General features: G+C 41.9%; 1 protein-coding gene across 1 annotated transcript in view; it reads left to right on the top strand.

Moving 5' to 3' along the window:
* Positions 1-4888, top strand: part of RASGRP3 (RAS guanyl releasing protein 3) — a 69408-nt gene extending 64520 nt beyond the window's left edge. The window contains exons 16-17 of the mRNA XM_075266560.1: positions 2262-2623; positions 4466-4888. Of these exons, the coding sequence (XP_075122661.1) occupies positions 2262-2623; positions 4466-4474 (371 nt within the window). The 3' untranslated portion in view covers positions 4475-4888. The remainder of the gene's footprint in view (positions 1-2261; positions 2624-4465) is intronic.
* The last annotated feature ends 8167 nt before the right edge of the window (positions 4889-13055 follow it).

Here is a 13055-nt window from a genome sequence, read left to right as displayed (position 1 = left end):
TATGAAGTACAGGCAGGAGCAACTCCATTGTGTGTTACATACAGAGACTGCCTATCTCTGCCATATTGAACACAATTGAATTAGCTAGCCTGATAACTAAGAGAACAGAAGACGAGTTCAGAAATGAAAGCAGCTCCTCTCCCCTATCTGAGAGCAGGACCTAGGTCACATGGTGTAGACACAGGAGTAGCTAGATACACAGGCTCGCTCCCGTGCACTTAGCCCCTCCTCCCTCCCCCCTGAGAGCAGCAGATACATCACTTGACTTTTGAGCAGATAAGTCAAGGGCTGTGTCAACAATGAATTGAATAAAGTAAGATAGTGGACAAACAAAGCAGTTTTGCTGAAGCAATGTATTTAGGAAAAGTCTTACATCCACATTAACAATCAGTATAGATAGGATCCTTGTGATGGGACAACCCCTTTAAGGAGTCAGCTGCAGAGATCCAACATTCTCCTGCCATAAACATACAAGAAATACAAAAGCAACTCTAAGACTAAGGCCCCACTCTGAGGAAAAGCAGGTATTTTTGTTGAAGACTTTGCTGCATTGTTATGAGACAAAGCTACAAAAGCAATGCACTTATAATTCTTTCTTCTTCTTTCCAAAAAACATAGTAAAATCTGCAACAACAAAGAAAAGCAGTTTTTTCGCAATGTGGGGCCTCAGCCTAAATGTGATAAATAACTTGCACTTGCACTCCTAAATGCATATGGCCTGGAGAACACAGAATGTTCCCTTTGCACAGTTATCTGTTGGGATAAATATACTTCCTTCATATACCAGTGAACTTCTGTATCAAGGACTGAAAACATAATCTAAGTTGGAATAAAACAATAACACTGAGGTTTGATTCACATCTGTGCATGGGTTTCCGAATCCACATAAAAAGCGGTTACCTTAGGAAACCTGCGAATCCCATAGACTATAATGGGGTCCATGTGGTTTCCAAACGAAAAATGCTGCTTGCATTTTTCCAGCGGAGAGGGGAATGGAATGGCCCGAACGCATATGTGAACCAAGCCTGACCTGAATCGCACATCCGTGTTGTATAGTTTTCAGTCCGTTTCTTCAAACGTTGTGCCCCAAAAAGTGGTTAATGCAAATACACAAGAGGTTTCTGTTCAGAGTCCCAGGAAGGTTCAGTCCAAAGCTCCACAACTGTAGAGGAGTTGTCCTCTAGAAAAGAGCTGCTTTGTAATGCATAGGAAACACTGCACTGCTTTTTGACCTCACTAGTCCATTGTAGTTTATGCAATATATGATACATGACATTACAAGATACTTACAGAGAAGAGCACTATGTAAGGAGATTGGAGCGACTTCTCTATTTTAATTGTGCGGCTTCTGGACTGAATGTTCTTGGGACTATGGTCTTGATGGACGGGATTTATGTGTTTGCAATGATTCAGCTATGGACTGCAAAGTTACTTTATAGACCTTATCTTAAATCTTAAAGTTTTTCATAAATATGTCAGATTTTCTCTACTTGTCATCCCTCTCTTTTATCAGGGGCAAATATCAACTGGCGTTTAGTAAGACCATGTGTAACAAGGTTACCCATTTACTACCAGGGAAATGTGAGGCTACCTGCAGGCGGAGGCTACTGCACATCCTGGACCAAAAAAACGGTAGCCACGACTGTGCAGTTCACCGGCATCCAGTTGCGGCACTCTGCTCTAGATTAGTCCCAAATGAATGGGCCTAGTTGGGAGGGAGGTGTCTTCAGGCGGATGTCCGGTCGCGGCATCCGCCTGAAGAATGAGCATGTCGCTTCTTTTTTCCGGGAGCAGCAACAAACTGTTCATGGAAGGAAGAACTGATTGGCTCCCATTGATTTCAATGGGAGACGTTTTTTTGTTTAGGATTTTGAGGCAGATTCTGACCAAAAACCCCCGTGTGAACTCAGTCTTAGTGAAGAGGCTGCAGTGTTGACCCAAATGCTTGCGGTCTCTTAAAAATGGCTGATCTCTTGGTGTTCCGGCCATTGAACCACCACCAATCAGAAATTGATGACTTATAGAATGGATATATCATCAATATTTAACTCACAGTCAACCCCATTAAGAAGTTAGATAGCCATACATTTTTAAACAAGGCAACAGCCAAGAGAAAGAAGACTTTCAGAATGCTCAAACTTTGCATATAGTAAATGAACCTTCTAGGAAGGGACACTCATGTCCCCATGTTCTAACAATACCTAGATGAATGTGAATATTCAAGTTCTGTTTGTTTCAATTTGATATTTCTATTTTTGCAGCACAAGAGGAAGTTTTTGAGTTTCCCCCTTCTGGAAGTCAAGATCTGGATGGACAAGCAATCACTTTGGTCACTGGGTCTTCTAGGAAAATTTCAGTACGGTTACAGAGGTCAACAACCAGTCAGGCTACACAGACAGATCCAATGTGGCCAGATTCTGGCTGGAGTGACACAGGTTCTCATACATTTCCTAAGATGAAATGCAAATTTTATAGTAAGTCAAACAAAAACAAAGGCTTTGCTAAATGGGAGAATGAAAAGCCAAACATGCACCAAAATATGGACATTATGGAAGTACAGATAATGGAACAGCTTCAAGACCATAATGGGACAGAAACCAAGGAGGAATTGAGCAGTACTGAGGTATAACAACATATAAATGTCAATCTTATGTATAAAAATGTCTTTATTAATTACCAATTGGAAGTTAGACTAATGAATCTGATTAATCTTCTGATATGGTGATAATATTATGGGTACGACAGAGGCTTGTGAAGAATATTGCGCACAGAATTCTCTGCAGAGTTACAGAAACTTTGTCACCATATGGTGCTCCATACTACATTGTTCGTCAAATATAACCTCATCTAGAACCAATGCTTCTAGAAGAGAATTTACTCTTAGTAAGGCATGTGAGGAAGCATGGCACCATTTTTCTTTTGCATTCATGCCAAGCCATACATACACGGAGTCCTTTAGAAGTATTACAGGGCTCTCAATGACACGAACAGTAGTGGTGTTTGATCTTTGTCCCACCATGCCAACTATAATGCAAGTTTAGCTCCAATTCCCCTTTCCTAGGCGTAAACTTGGTGCTTGCTTTCAGCCACCATGGCCAAGGATTATAGTTTCTACTCAGAGTAGCTCTGGAGATCTTCTAACAGTCTCAAGGTTACTGCTGCAAACTTCTGGGCAGGAGAGTAACAAGTAACCATGGGACACAACTTATAATGGGGCCCACTCTACCATAACCACCTTATAAAGCAAGTTCTGTACTTTCCTAGTGGAAATGGGCCCCTTAGTTGTTGGGTCCTAGTATGTTCAGGTGGACAGTGATGAGGCACAGTATGGTGATAGCCTTGCTGAACTACTATTTCAGTGCCTTGGTCGCAATTGACCAAGGTGTCTAAAGGGTTAACAGTAGGGTTGAGCGATCGTTTTTAGGTGGGATCGGTAGTAGTTCCCACAATGCCTTCACACTGAGTATATAGTGAATACTCAGTGTGAAGGCTCCGCTGCGGTTCCATAGGAATAAATGGAAGCAGCCGACACACAGCCTTAACCCCCTGCGCGCCGGCCGCCTCCATTCATTCTAATTGGAGGCCAAACTAACATGTCTCGTAGCTACTTACCTCCAGAGATGGCTGCTCTGCTGCTGTTCGCCTCGCTGCCGGTCCAGCTGCAGTCTTCTTCGCCTCGCGGCCCCCTCCCTGCCAGGTTAGGAGAGTGTGGGCGGGTTAGGAGAGTGTGGGCGGGTACAGGGCGGGGAGACGTCACATCTCCCCTCCCAGTACCCGCCCACACTCTCCTAACCCGCCCACACTCTCCTAACCTGGCAGGGAGGGGGCCGCGAGGCGAAGAAGACTGCAGCTGGACCGGCAGCGAGGACAAGAAGAAGGAGAAGCAGTGGAGCAGCCATCTCTGGAGGTAAGTGGACACCAGGGGGGACTAAGTAGCCAGAGGATTAAAAAAAAATCCTCTGGCTACTTTAGTGATTCACTACACAGCGTGGATTCTAACAATTCTTAGATTCCATGCTGTATGGTGAATAGGATTGCTTTTAAAATCCGATCTCTGATTAATAAAAAAAATCCCATTGACTTGCATTGGGATCGGAATTGGGATCGAGATCGGGTTCGAATGAAAAATGATCGGAAATCGGATTTTAAAATCGATCCTGAAAAGTCAGGATCGGCTCAACCCTAGTTAACAGCCAAGATTGGTGCAAGAACTGATTGTGGCCACTAGCCTGCCTGCTATATAATACAGCCGGTTCCTGCCGGTTATGAAGAGGGTTCAGCTGCCGAGCTCCATACTATCTTAGTGACACTGTGATGTACAGATATGTCATGTGTTGCTAAGGGATTCAAGGTGCAGCTTAAAGCTATAATTGTGCAAATCAATATTAATATTCTTGGGGGACAGTACACTCTTTTGAATTTTTTTTTTTCATACTTTTTTTTTTTTCATGCATTATGCCCACAGGACCGTTGAGTCTAGTCTTCTGTAAAGTAAGAAGAAACTGACACTGGCTGAGGTTGGAAATTCCTTCAAAGTAGCTATCGCAAGCAGAAAAATGACCTAGACTGGATGGTTGTGAAAAGAGATGTAGCACAGACGTTGGGCGAAATGGACTATTTGTCTCCGTGAGAAGCAAATGAACTTTTCTGAAAAACATTGTGTAGCAACACTTACAAGACACTTGTAAAGGACTTCTACAGATGGTCTTGGAGTTGGTCACTTACTCCACTATACTAACATTTTGTACATAACTAAACATCTGTAGGTTTGTAGAGACTGTGTATAGAGATGTGATTGATATTTATTTTTAGAAGAACAAGTGAAAAAGTCATAAAATTATTATTATTTAATAATTATGAGAACCAAGGATCTACTTCCATAGTGTCAGGTGTACTACAAGTAGCTGATTTTTGGAGTGATATTCAGACATCATCTTATCCTTGCGTATCAGAATCGCCTTTCATTCAACTTACAGTAAACGTGTTGTCAGATAAAAGTAATTCTAAACATGAGACGTAGTAAATTCTCATAGTTATCATGTGGAGCAAGTCTCAGCATAGTCTCCTGAGGAGTCATTTACAAGAATGTGTAATGTGTAGAATCTGATGTGTCAGTAAGTTATATACTGCCAAGTGGCAAAGTAATACGGGGTACTCACCATACAGAAAAGATGGCGGACTTTCTTACTCAGTCTCTTTTAATTTCCTGTGTGGATCCACAGTGATGGAAGCCAAATGGATGTGAATGAACCAGAGCGCTAAAGCATCAGTTTCACCCATGCTAGGATATTGATTGCAAAAATCTAGAAGTACATACTCATACAGATTGCTTCAAACATCCCTTCCGTTCTGTCCTACATATTAAGTTTCAAGAGGAGATATATCAATATTCTTCTTTTCCTTCTTTGCCCAGTCCTTTAACGTTCATCAGAAAAAAGTGATCTTAAGATAACCTATCACATGAAAAATACGTGTCCAACCAGCGCCGCACCTCAGGCGGCGCTATGTCGGGGCCCTGGGGGCGGCGGCATTTTTACTGACCTAAGCCAGTCCAGGACAATCTGTCCTGGACTGGCTTAGCGTCACCGTCTCGGCAGCCCGGCACGGGAAGCGAGCGGTGGAATGGGGAGGCCCTTAGCAGAGAGCAGGTCCTCTCCCTGCCTACTCTCTGTCTGCTAACGCTGCCCCCTCCGCTCCGCCTCCTCCTCCCCACACGCTGGGTGACGTGGCCATGTAATCAGGCCCGCACCCGACGTGTGCCTACGTCCTACGCATGGGGGGGGGGGGCGCTCTGAAGACCGGACAGAGGACCGGACCAAGAAGAACAGGGAGCTGCAGGTAAGCGGACACCGGTGGGGGGGAGGGGGTTAATCACTACACAGCGTGGGGTCCAAAAATTGAAACAATTTTTGGACTACATGCTGTGTAGTCAGGGGTGAACCTAGCCTTTTTTCCGTGGGGGGGAGGGGATTGGGGGGGCGGGTGGTGGTGGTGGGGTGTTGGGATTGGGGGGAGCGGCTTTCTGTCGTCCGCCTCAGGCGGCAAAAAGGCTGGGTTCACCCCTGTGTCCAAACTGTAGACTGTGTGCTATAGAGTAAAAGGAGTTAAATAATGTATAGATTTGTGGGAAACTTATAACTTGTCATTCATCCATTGAAATGTCTTCACTTGCCAGGGTGTGGTCCTATCAACAATTGACAGCCTCCACTCTACGACTGTGCATATAGAGATAGCTGTCAATCACTGATAGGACCGCCTCCTAGACTTCTTAGAATAGATTGAGCAGAGATATCAACGGATACATGACTGACTATGCCGAATCTTTTACGACAAAATTATACATCAACCTACTTATCTCCTTCCGCACATGATGTTGGCAGATTGAAGAGTATTTTCCAAGTGACAAGTTTCCTTTACATCATCTTTTGACCCTCACCCAATGTTTTTAAGTCTAAAATTCATCACCATACAGAATAATGTAACATAGTACCAAGTAAAACAAGAGTAGCTACAGCTCATGTATATATGTCCACAATGTGCACACTACTTCTATTTATTTCAATGTTTCCTTAAATCACTGGATACTGGGATTAAATTATGTTTGCTGTTTCTCAATGTTATTTAAAAAAAACCCTGCAAGATACAGTTTTTCATGTCCAAGTGTAATATTGTATTAGTAGGCAAGCCGTTTCCTCTTTGAAGCAATATGGTTTGAATAAAACTATATAAAAGAATCTGTTGTCTGTATCAAAACATAATATGGAGTTTAGACATAGGTGACACCATAGTCAGACTGGAGTTTCTTGGACCTTTAAGACGGTGCAATACAAACCTTAAACAGTTGACTGTAGGTTCACACCTGCGCCCGTGCCCGCTTTAGGCAATCTTGCCGATTTCCATCTTCTGCCCCTAGAAACTGGACAGGGCACGGAAACCCGGCGGTCAGTTTTCAACCCATTCACTTGAATGGGATTGCAAAGTGACCGTTTTGTGCCTGTCCACTGTGAAACCGTTTTTTTTTTAACGGGACACAAAGTCGGACATGCAGGACTTTGTGTCCAGTTAAAAAAAAAAAATTAAGTTTTTACATCAGTGAAACTGAAATGGACTTTAAAAATTGACCCCATAAATTTGTACTGGATCCATATGGACGTTTTTTAACTGTTATCTAAAATATTTATAGAGGAGTACAGAATCGGATAGATCAAGTTTGTCCATGATTTTTTTTTGTTTTTTTCTAAAAGGCATTTTTTGAAATGCAGATTTGTTTCCTGTTGTACGCCAGATACTAGACAATACACAGACCTCATATTGTGTCTTAAATAACTGACCTTGGACTACAAATACAAAGACCTTCCACATGAAAAACAAAAGGGATATGCTAAATTAGCAAAACTCCAAGGGTTCCACCTGTTGTGAGAGAACTCATTCAGGGTCCACTTCTCAATATTGTTTCCCAGGTCAGTTGTTTAGAAGACAGGATCTTCAGTGTGAGAAGTTCTCAGGACAAAACTCCTTTTGCTTAGCTTTTATCAATATAATAAGACGATTCCTCTTAATATAGTTACAAATTTCCTGTTATAGAAATGGCTTCCTGTATACTTTTATCAGCTTCCCTAAATTGGTCTGAATTTTTACACCACTTTATCCCTGCATAAGACAGAATGGCCGAGGTCCTATTGCTAGTGTCTGTAAATGTCATTATAATTAGGGCTACATTCACATATTCGCATTTCACCTACTATAGTATAACGTCCGCATTTTTATTGGCATACGTATCCTTTCTTTTGTTTCAATTGTATTTTGTCAAAATAAACCAAACGGGGGAAAAAGAAGCAAAACAGCTTGTACAAGCAATGGACAATAGACATTCACTAAGTGCGTCGACATCAAAACTAATACAGATAAATATAAGCAAGGAAGACAGTGTCCCCATTTCTAACGGAGGAGCAAGAACAATGCATTTACGGTAGTATCTCAGGTATCTCACAGAAGTATGGTGGTAGAGGCATGGGGGTAGATCTAGTACAACGATTGAAAACAGTGAAATGCTAAAACTCGAGTATAAGCCGAGTTTTTCCGCACAGTTTTTGTGCTGAAAAAGCCCCCCTCGGCTTATACTCGAGTTAAGCAAAAAAAAAAAAAAAAAAAAAAAAATTATATATATATATATATATATATATATATATATATATTTTTTGGGGGGGGGGGTGTTTCTATGTCCAGCCGCAATAGTAATGTATAGAATCTCCCATAAAATAGTGAGAAAAAAAGAAGGTTTAAAATAAATAAATAAATAAATAAATAAATAAATAAATAAATAAATGTTCTAAATCCCTCCTTTCCCTAGAATACATATAAAAGTAGAAAATTACTATGAAGCACATACACATTAGGTATCCCTGTGTCTGACAGTGCCCAGTCTACTAAATATAGGGGATCTGCAGTGCTCCTGTTCCGTCGGAAAGAGGTTAATAGGAGCACTACAGATACCCTATATTCAGCCAGACTGAATTCCAAGTGGGGGAAAAAAAACCCAGTCCTCAAGCTCAGGGAAGGGGCAGACAGACAACCAAAACACCCCCTCCCCTTCCCCAGCACCTACTGCACCCAAAAACTCCGACCATTTTAATTTTTGAAATTTTCCAGTAGCTGCTGCATTTCCCTCCCTCGGCTTATACTCGAGTCAATAAATTTTCCCAGTTTTTTGTGGTAAAATTAGGGGCCTCGGCTTATATTCAGGTCGGCTTATACTCGAGTATATATGGTAATCCAGCAATAAAAAATAACAAGGTGTAGATAGACATCCAAGGGGGTGGGGGTATCTTTTTTGAGCCAGAAGTGGATTGAGCAGAAGGGAGAAAGTATTAGGGGTTGGGTTTGGCTGAAAAAAATGCTGCAAAATCTGCAACAAAAAAATAAATGTGGGGACACAGATGCTTTACATAAGGGTACCTGTAAACTAGTGGATGTTAGGTATTTCAACTATAAATTTTGGGGTTGTTTGTAGATCCAGAAAAGGTAAAAGGATGATTTTTACATATGTGGTTACTACTGTGAAGCATAGAGGACGGGGTGTGGTGGTCTGGGGGTGACACTGTTGATTGCCACCACAGCTTTCTGCAGCAACGTGCCATTCTTTCTGGTTTGGTGGGATCATCATTTGTTTTTCAACATGACAATGTCCTCAAAGACACCTCCTCACTATGTAGGGCTATTTCACCATGAAGGAGAACTACGGACTGCTTCATCAGATACTTGTCCTCCACAATAATCCGTCCTAAACCCAGTTCAGATGGTTTGGAATCAGATGAACTGCTCAGTGTAGGAAAATCAGCCAACAAGTGCTGAGTATCTCTGGGAATTAACTAAAGACTGCTGGAAAACCATTCCTGATGACTACCTTGTGAAGCTACGTAGTAAAGGGATGCAAGGTCCAATCGAATGGAGCTTCGTGGTCGTAGGGTCCCAACCCAGTGTATAGTATTAAATGGAACGACACACTTCAGGTATGCGAGGTAACATAAATTTATTCTGTAGAGCAGAGTAAAACGTTTTTCGGCACCTCAGTGCCTTCATCAGACTCTTCAAATTGTCTAGAGAAAATTAAGGGTATTCCTGGATGTGTACAAACAGATATCCCTCCGCTCAGGAAGCCCGCAGGGTCCGCTGTAGATGGCAGTAATAATATTCAATATGGTGAAAATGGTACGCCAATAATACAAGAAAGCCATCCGGCACAGAGAGAGACGCCTCTCTCTGTGCCGGACGGCTTTTTTGTATTATTGGCGTACCATTTTCACCATATTGCATATTATTACTGCCATCTACAGCGGACCCTGCGGGCTTCCTGAGCGGAGGGATATCTGTTTGTACACATCCAGGAATACCCTTAATTTTCTCTAGACAATTTGAAGAGTCTGATGAAGGCACTGAGGTGCCGAAAAACGTTTTACTCTGCTCTACAGAATAAATGTATGTTACCTTGCATACCTGAAGTGTGTCGTTCCATTTAATACTACCTTGTGAAGCTGTTCCTTAAACGTTTTCATGCCATGAAAAAAATAAGAAAAAGCATGAGGTCAGACGATATGTCCAAACATTTTACTGATACTGTATATAAAACAAATATCTGCAGAAATACACGTGCATATCATTGTATAGTAGGTGACACGTACTCTATATATTGATATTTAGCAGCATACTGACCTTCATCATTCACAAGTCTTGATGTTGCTGCAGGAGGTCAGGTTCCCAAAAGTGCCATTAGTTTCCTTTTAGATCCAATGCTTAACTCAATGTGACTTCTAACTGTGAAATCTTTAGGGAATTTAACATTTACTACTTAAGAAAAATAGAAAATCACACAGAAATAAAAGCTGGTGTACATGGTGGACTGCTTCTCAGGTTTAGGACTGTGACCTTGAACTTATTTGTGTTATATATGAAACTTGTCCAGTAAATGAAGTGGATCGTGTTTAAGATCAGCAAAGCTGAAAGTCCTTATAGAAATAAAGAAGAAATACTGGCTGTCCTTTAAAATAATTTATTTCTAATAACTAATTGGGAGTAAAAAAAACTTTGACTTTAGAGAATATACATTTTTATCATTCTATTTAATACTTTAAAGGTTGCAATTTACAGCTGTACATAGAACTGATGCTTTGTCACAAGGAGAAACAACAATATCAATACATCACAATTTAATTTCCTTATATAAGCAGAAATGGTGATATATAAGCATTGGCACTTGCTATGTACAGTTAAGGAAATAATTATTTGATCCCTTGCTGATTTTGTAAGTTCACCCACTGACAAAGACGTGAACAGTCTATATTTAAGGGTAGGTTAATTGTAAGGGTGAGAGATAGAATATCAAAAATATGACCCAATGACAACAACTGCAGGAGTGTACCATATTGCCCATCTTTACAGATAAAACAATCGGGGGGGGGGGGGGGGTCTGTCACATGACAAGAAGGATCCTGAGGACATGCTGCATTGGAAACTTGTGCAGTAAAACAGACTGAACTACGAGACTGGCATGGCCTAGCTGCGGTGGGCAAAAGGTAGACAAAGGGTCTAAAATTCCAAGGAGAACGTACTGCGTATGCCCGCAGCCATAGTGCCGACACCGCAATTTCGCACATGCGCAGTACGTTCGGCGAACTTCGCCTAACAAAGCGTACTGCGCAGGTGCCCGATGTCAAGGAAGGGGCAGATGCAGAAGAAGATAGAGGCGGCGCTGGAGTCGGTTTTCGAGCAGCAATGGGGACTCCCCCATCGCATCTCCTGCACTGGGGCCCGCCCCCATCGCTGCGAGAGAACTAATTAGCATACCGGTACAAAACGGTATTTCGAATGAACGGCGTGGCGGAGATCACTTCCAAAGGTAGGAGACGAATAGCCTTTCTAAAGGCTATTCCGACGTGTTACCTAGAAAAAAAAGTTTTTTAATGGTAGAATCCCTTTAATAGTAAATTAATAGGTAAGATTGGCATGGAAAAAGACTTGAGGATTGTGATTGACAGTAAGCTCACCTTTAGTGACCAGTGCCAGGCAGCTGCTGCTAAGGATAATAAAATTATTGGATGCATTAAAAGAGGCATAGATGCCCATGACAAGTTATGCCATTATACAAATCACTAGTACACACACAGACTGTTGTGTATGAAGGACATATCTAAACTACAGAGTGTGAGCAAAATAATGAGGGGGATGGGTGGATGGGGGTGTAGAGACAAGACACATTAACAAACCTTGGGGTTCTTCAGTTTAGCAATAGCTATGGGGAGATCTTATCACAATGTTCAAGTACATGAAGAGCCAGCACAAAGATCATTTTACTCCTAGGCCTATGACAGTGACAAGTGGACATCCTCTATGTCTAGAGGAGAGAACAATGTCGCTAGCATCACAGGCAGGGATTCTTTACTATGAAAGCAGTGAGACTAGGGAACTCACTGCCGCATGATGTGATTGTGGTGGATTCACTGTATTCTTCTTTAAAACTGAATCCCTGATTCATCTTATAGAATCACATCCACTTCTTTGTGAACAATTGGACGCCCATAGTGCTAGAAACTGTCTGTGCTTAGAAACTTGTAATACATATCTTCATTTATTTTCAGATTTGAAACAGATTTAGAATAGATGGGGATCTGTCCATGATCTTTTCATCTGTGAAATAAGAATAAAACCTGGATGAAAAGTGGATCTGCAACCACAAAAACATGGTTTACGCTACTGTACATTGCAACGTTATTATAATATACAGTAGTTGAGTTTCTTAGGAGAAATTTGCACTCAGAACCAATTACTTCTACTTCCAGGATCAATTGGATCAATTACTTAGCAAAATATATATTTTTTCTTAACAGAGCTACATTGATTGTACAAGCAACAATTCTAGAGCATGAAGTAGTCCAACATGTGAACTCCAGGGGCACAGATCTTTCATCTGAAAGTGACCAATATTCTCCTCCACATCAGACTTCAAAAGGCCCAATACTTCACATGAGACCTGTTTGAAATGCTATTGCATCCATGTTTAGGCATCAGATGTCATGACCGCAGTGAGAGATGCTGTTGAAGACATAATTTTGATGGCTTATGCACAGTAGAGAAGCAGTGGTACTCATAAGGAATGAGTTGAAGCATAGGCTCCTACAGCTTCCCACTCACCATACTGCCCCCAACAAACCCATCAAACACCTACACAGTGATGTAGTGATCATGGTCGCAGAAGGTGTGACCGTGACCATGTCCGGCGGGGTATGGGGCCCGCGGCCAGCTGGAAATGGCCGGGGCCCCTAACCACCACCACCTAAGCCATCTTCCCCGACTACTAAACATATGTATATGCAAGCGGTCACATGGGGCGTGCTGGTGTAATGACGTGACCGCTGGAGCGCAATACCTCAGTTGGAAGACAGAAGAGGATGCCGCAGACCACAGGACAGAGCGAGTATGCCCCAGTGATGTGAGGTAAGGTGAGTATAAAGTGTTTTTTGTTTTTAATCACTTCTCCTGGGCCTCAGATTATTAAACTCTGG

This window comes from Leptodactylus fuscus, chromosome 3, assembly GCF_031893055.1.
Source record: "Leptodactylus fuscus isolate aLepFus1 chromosome 3, aLepFus1.hap2, whole genome shotgun sequence".
Lineage (NCBI taxonomy): Eukaryota > Metazoa > Chordata > Amphibia > Anura > Leptodactylidae > Leptodactylus > Leptodactylus fuscus.
Note: the sequence above shows the minus strand (reverse complement) of the source record. Positions and strands in the feature narration are given on the sequence as shown.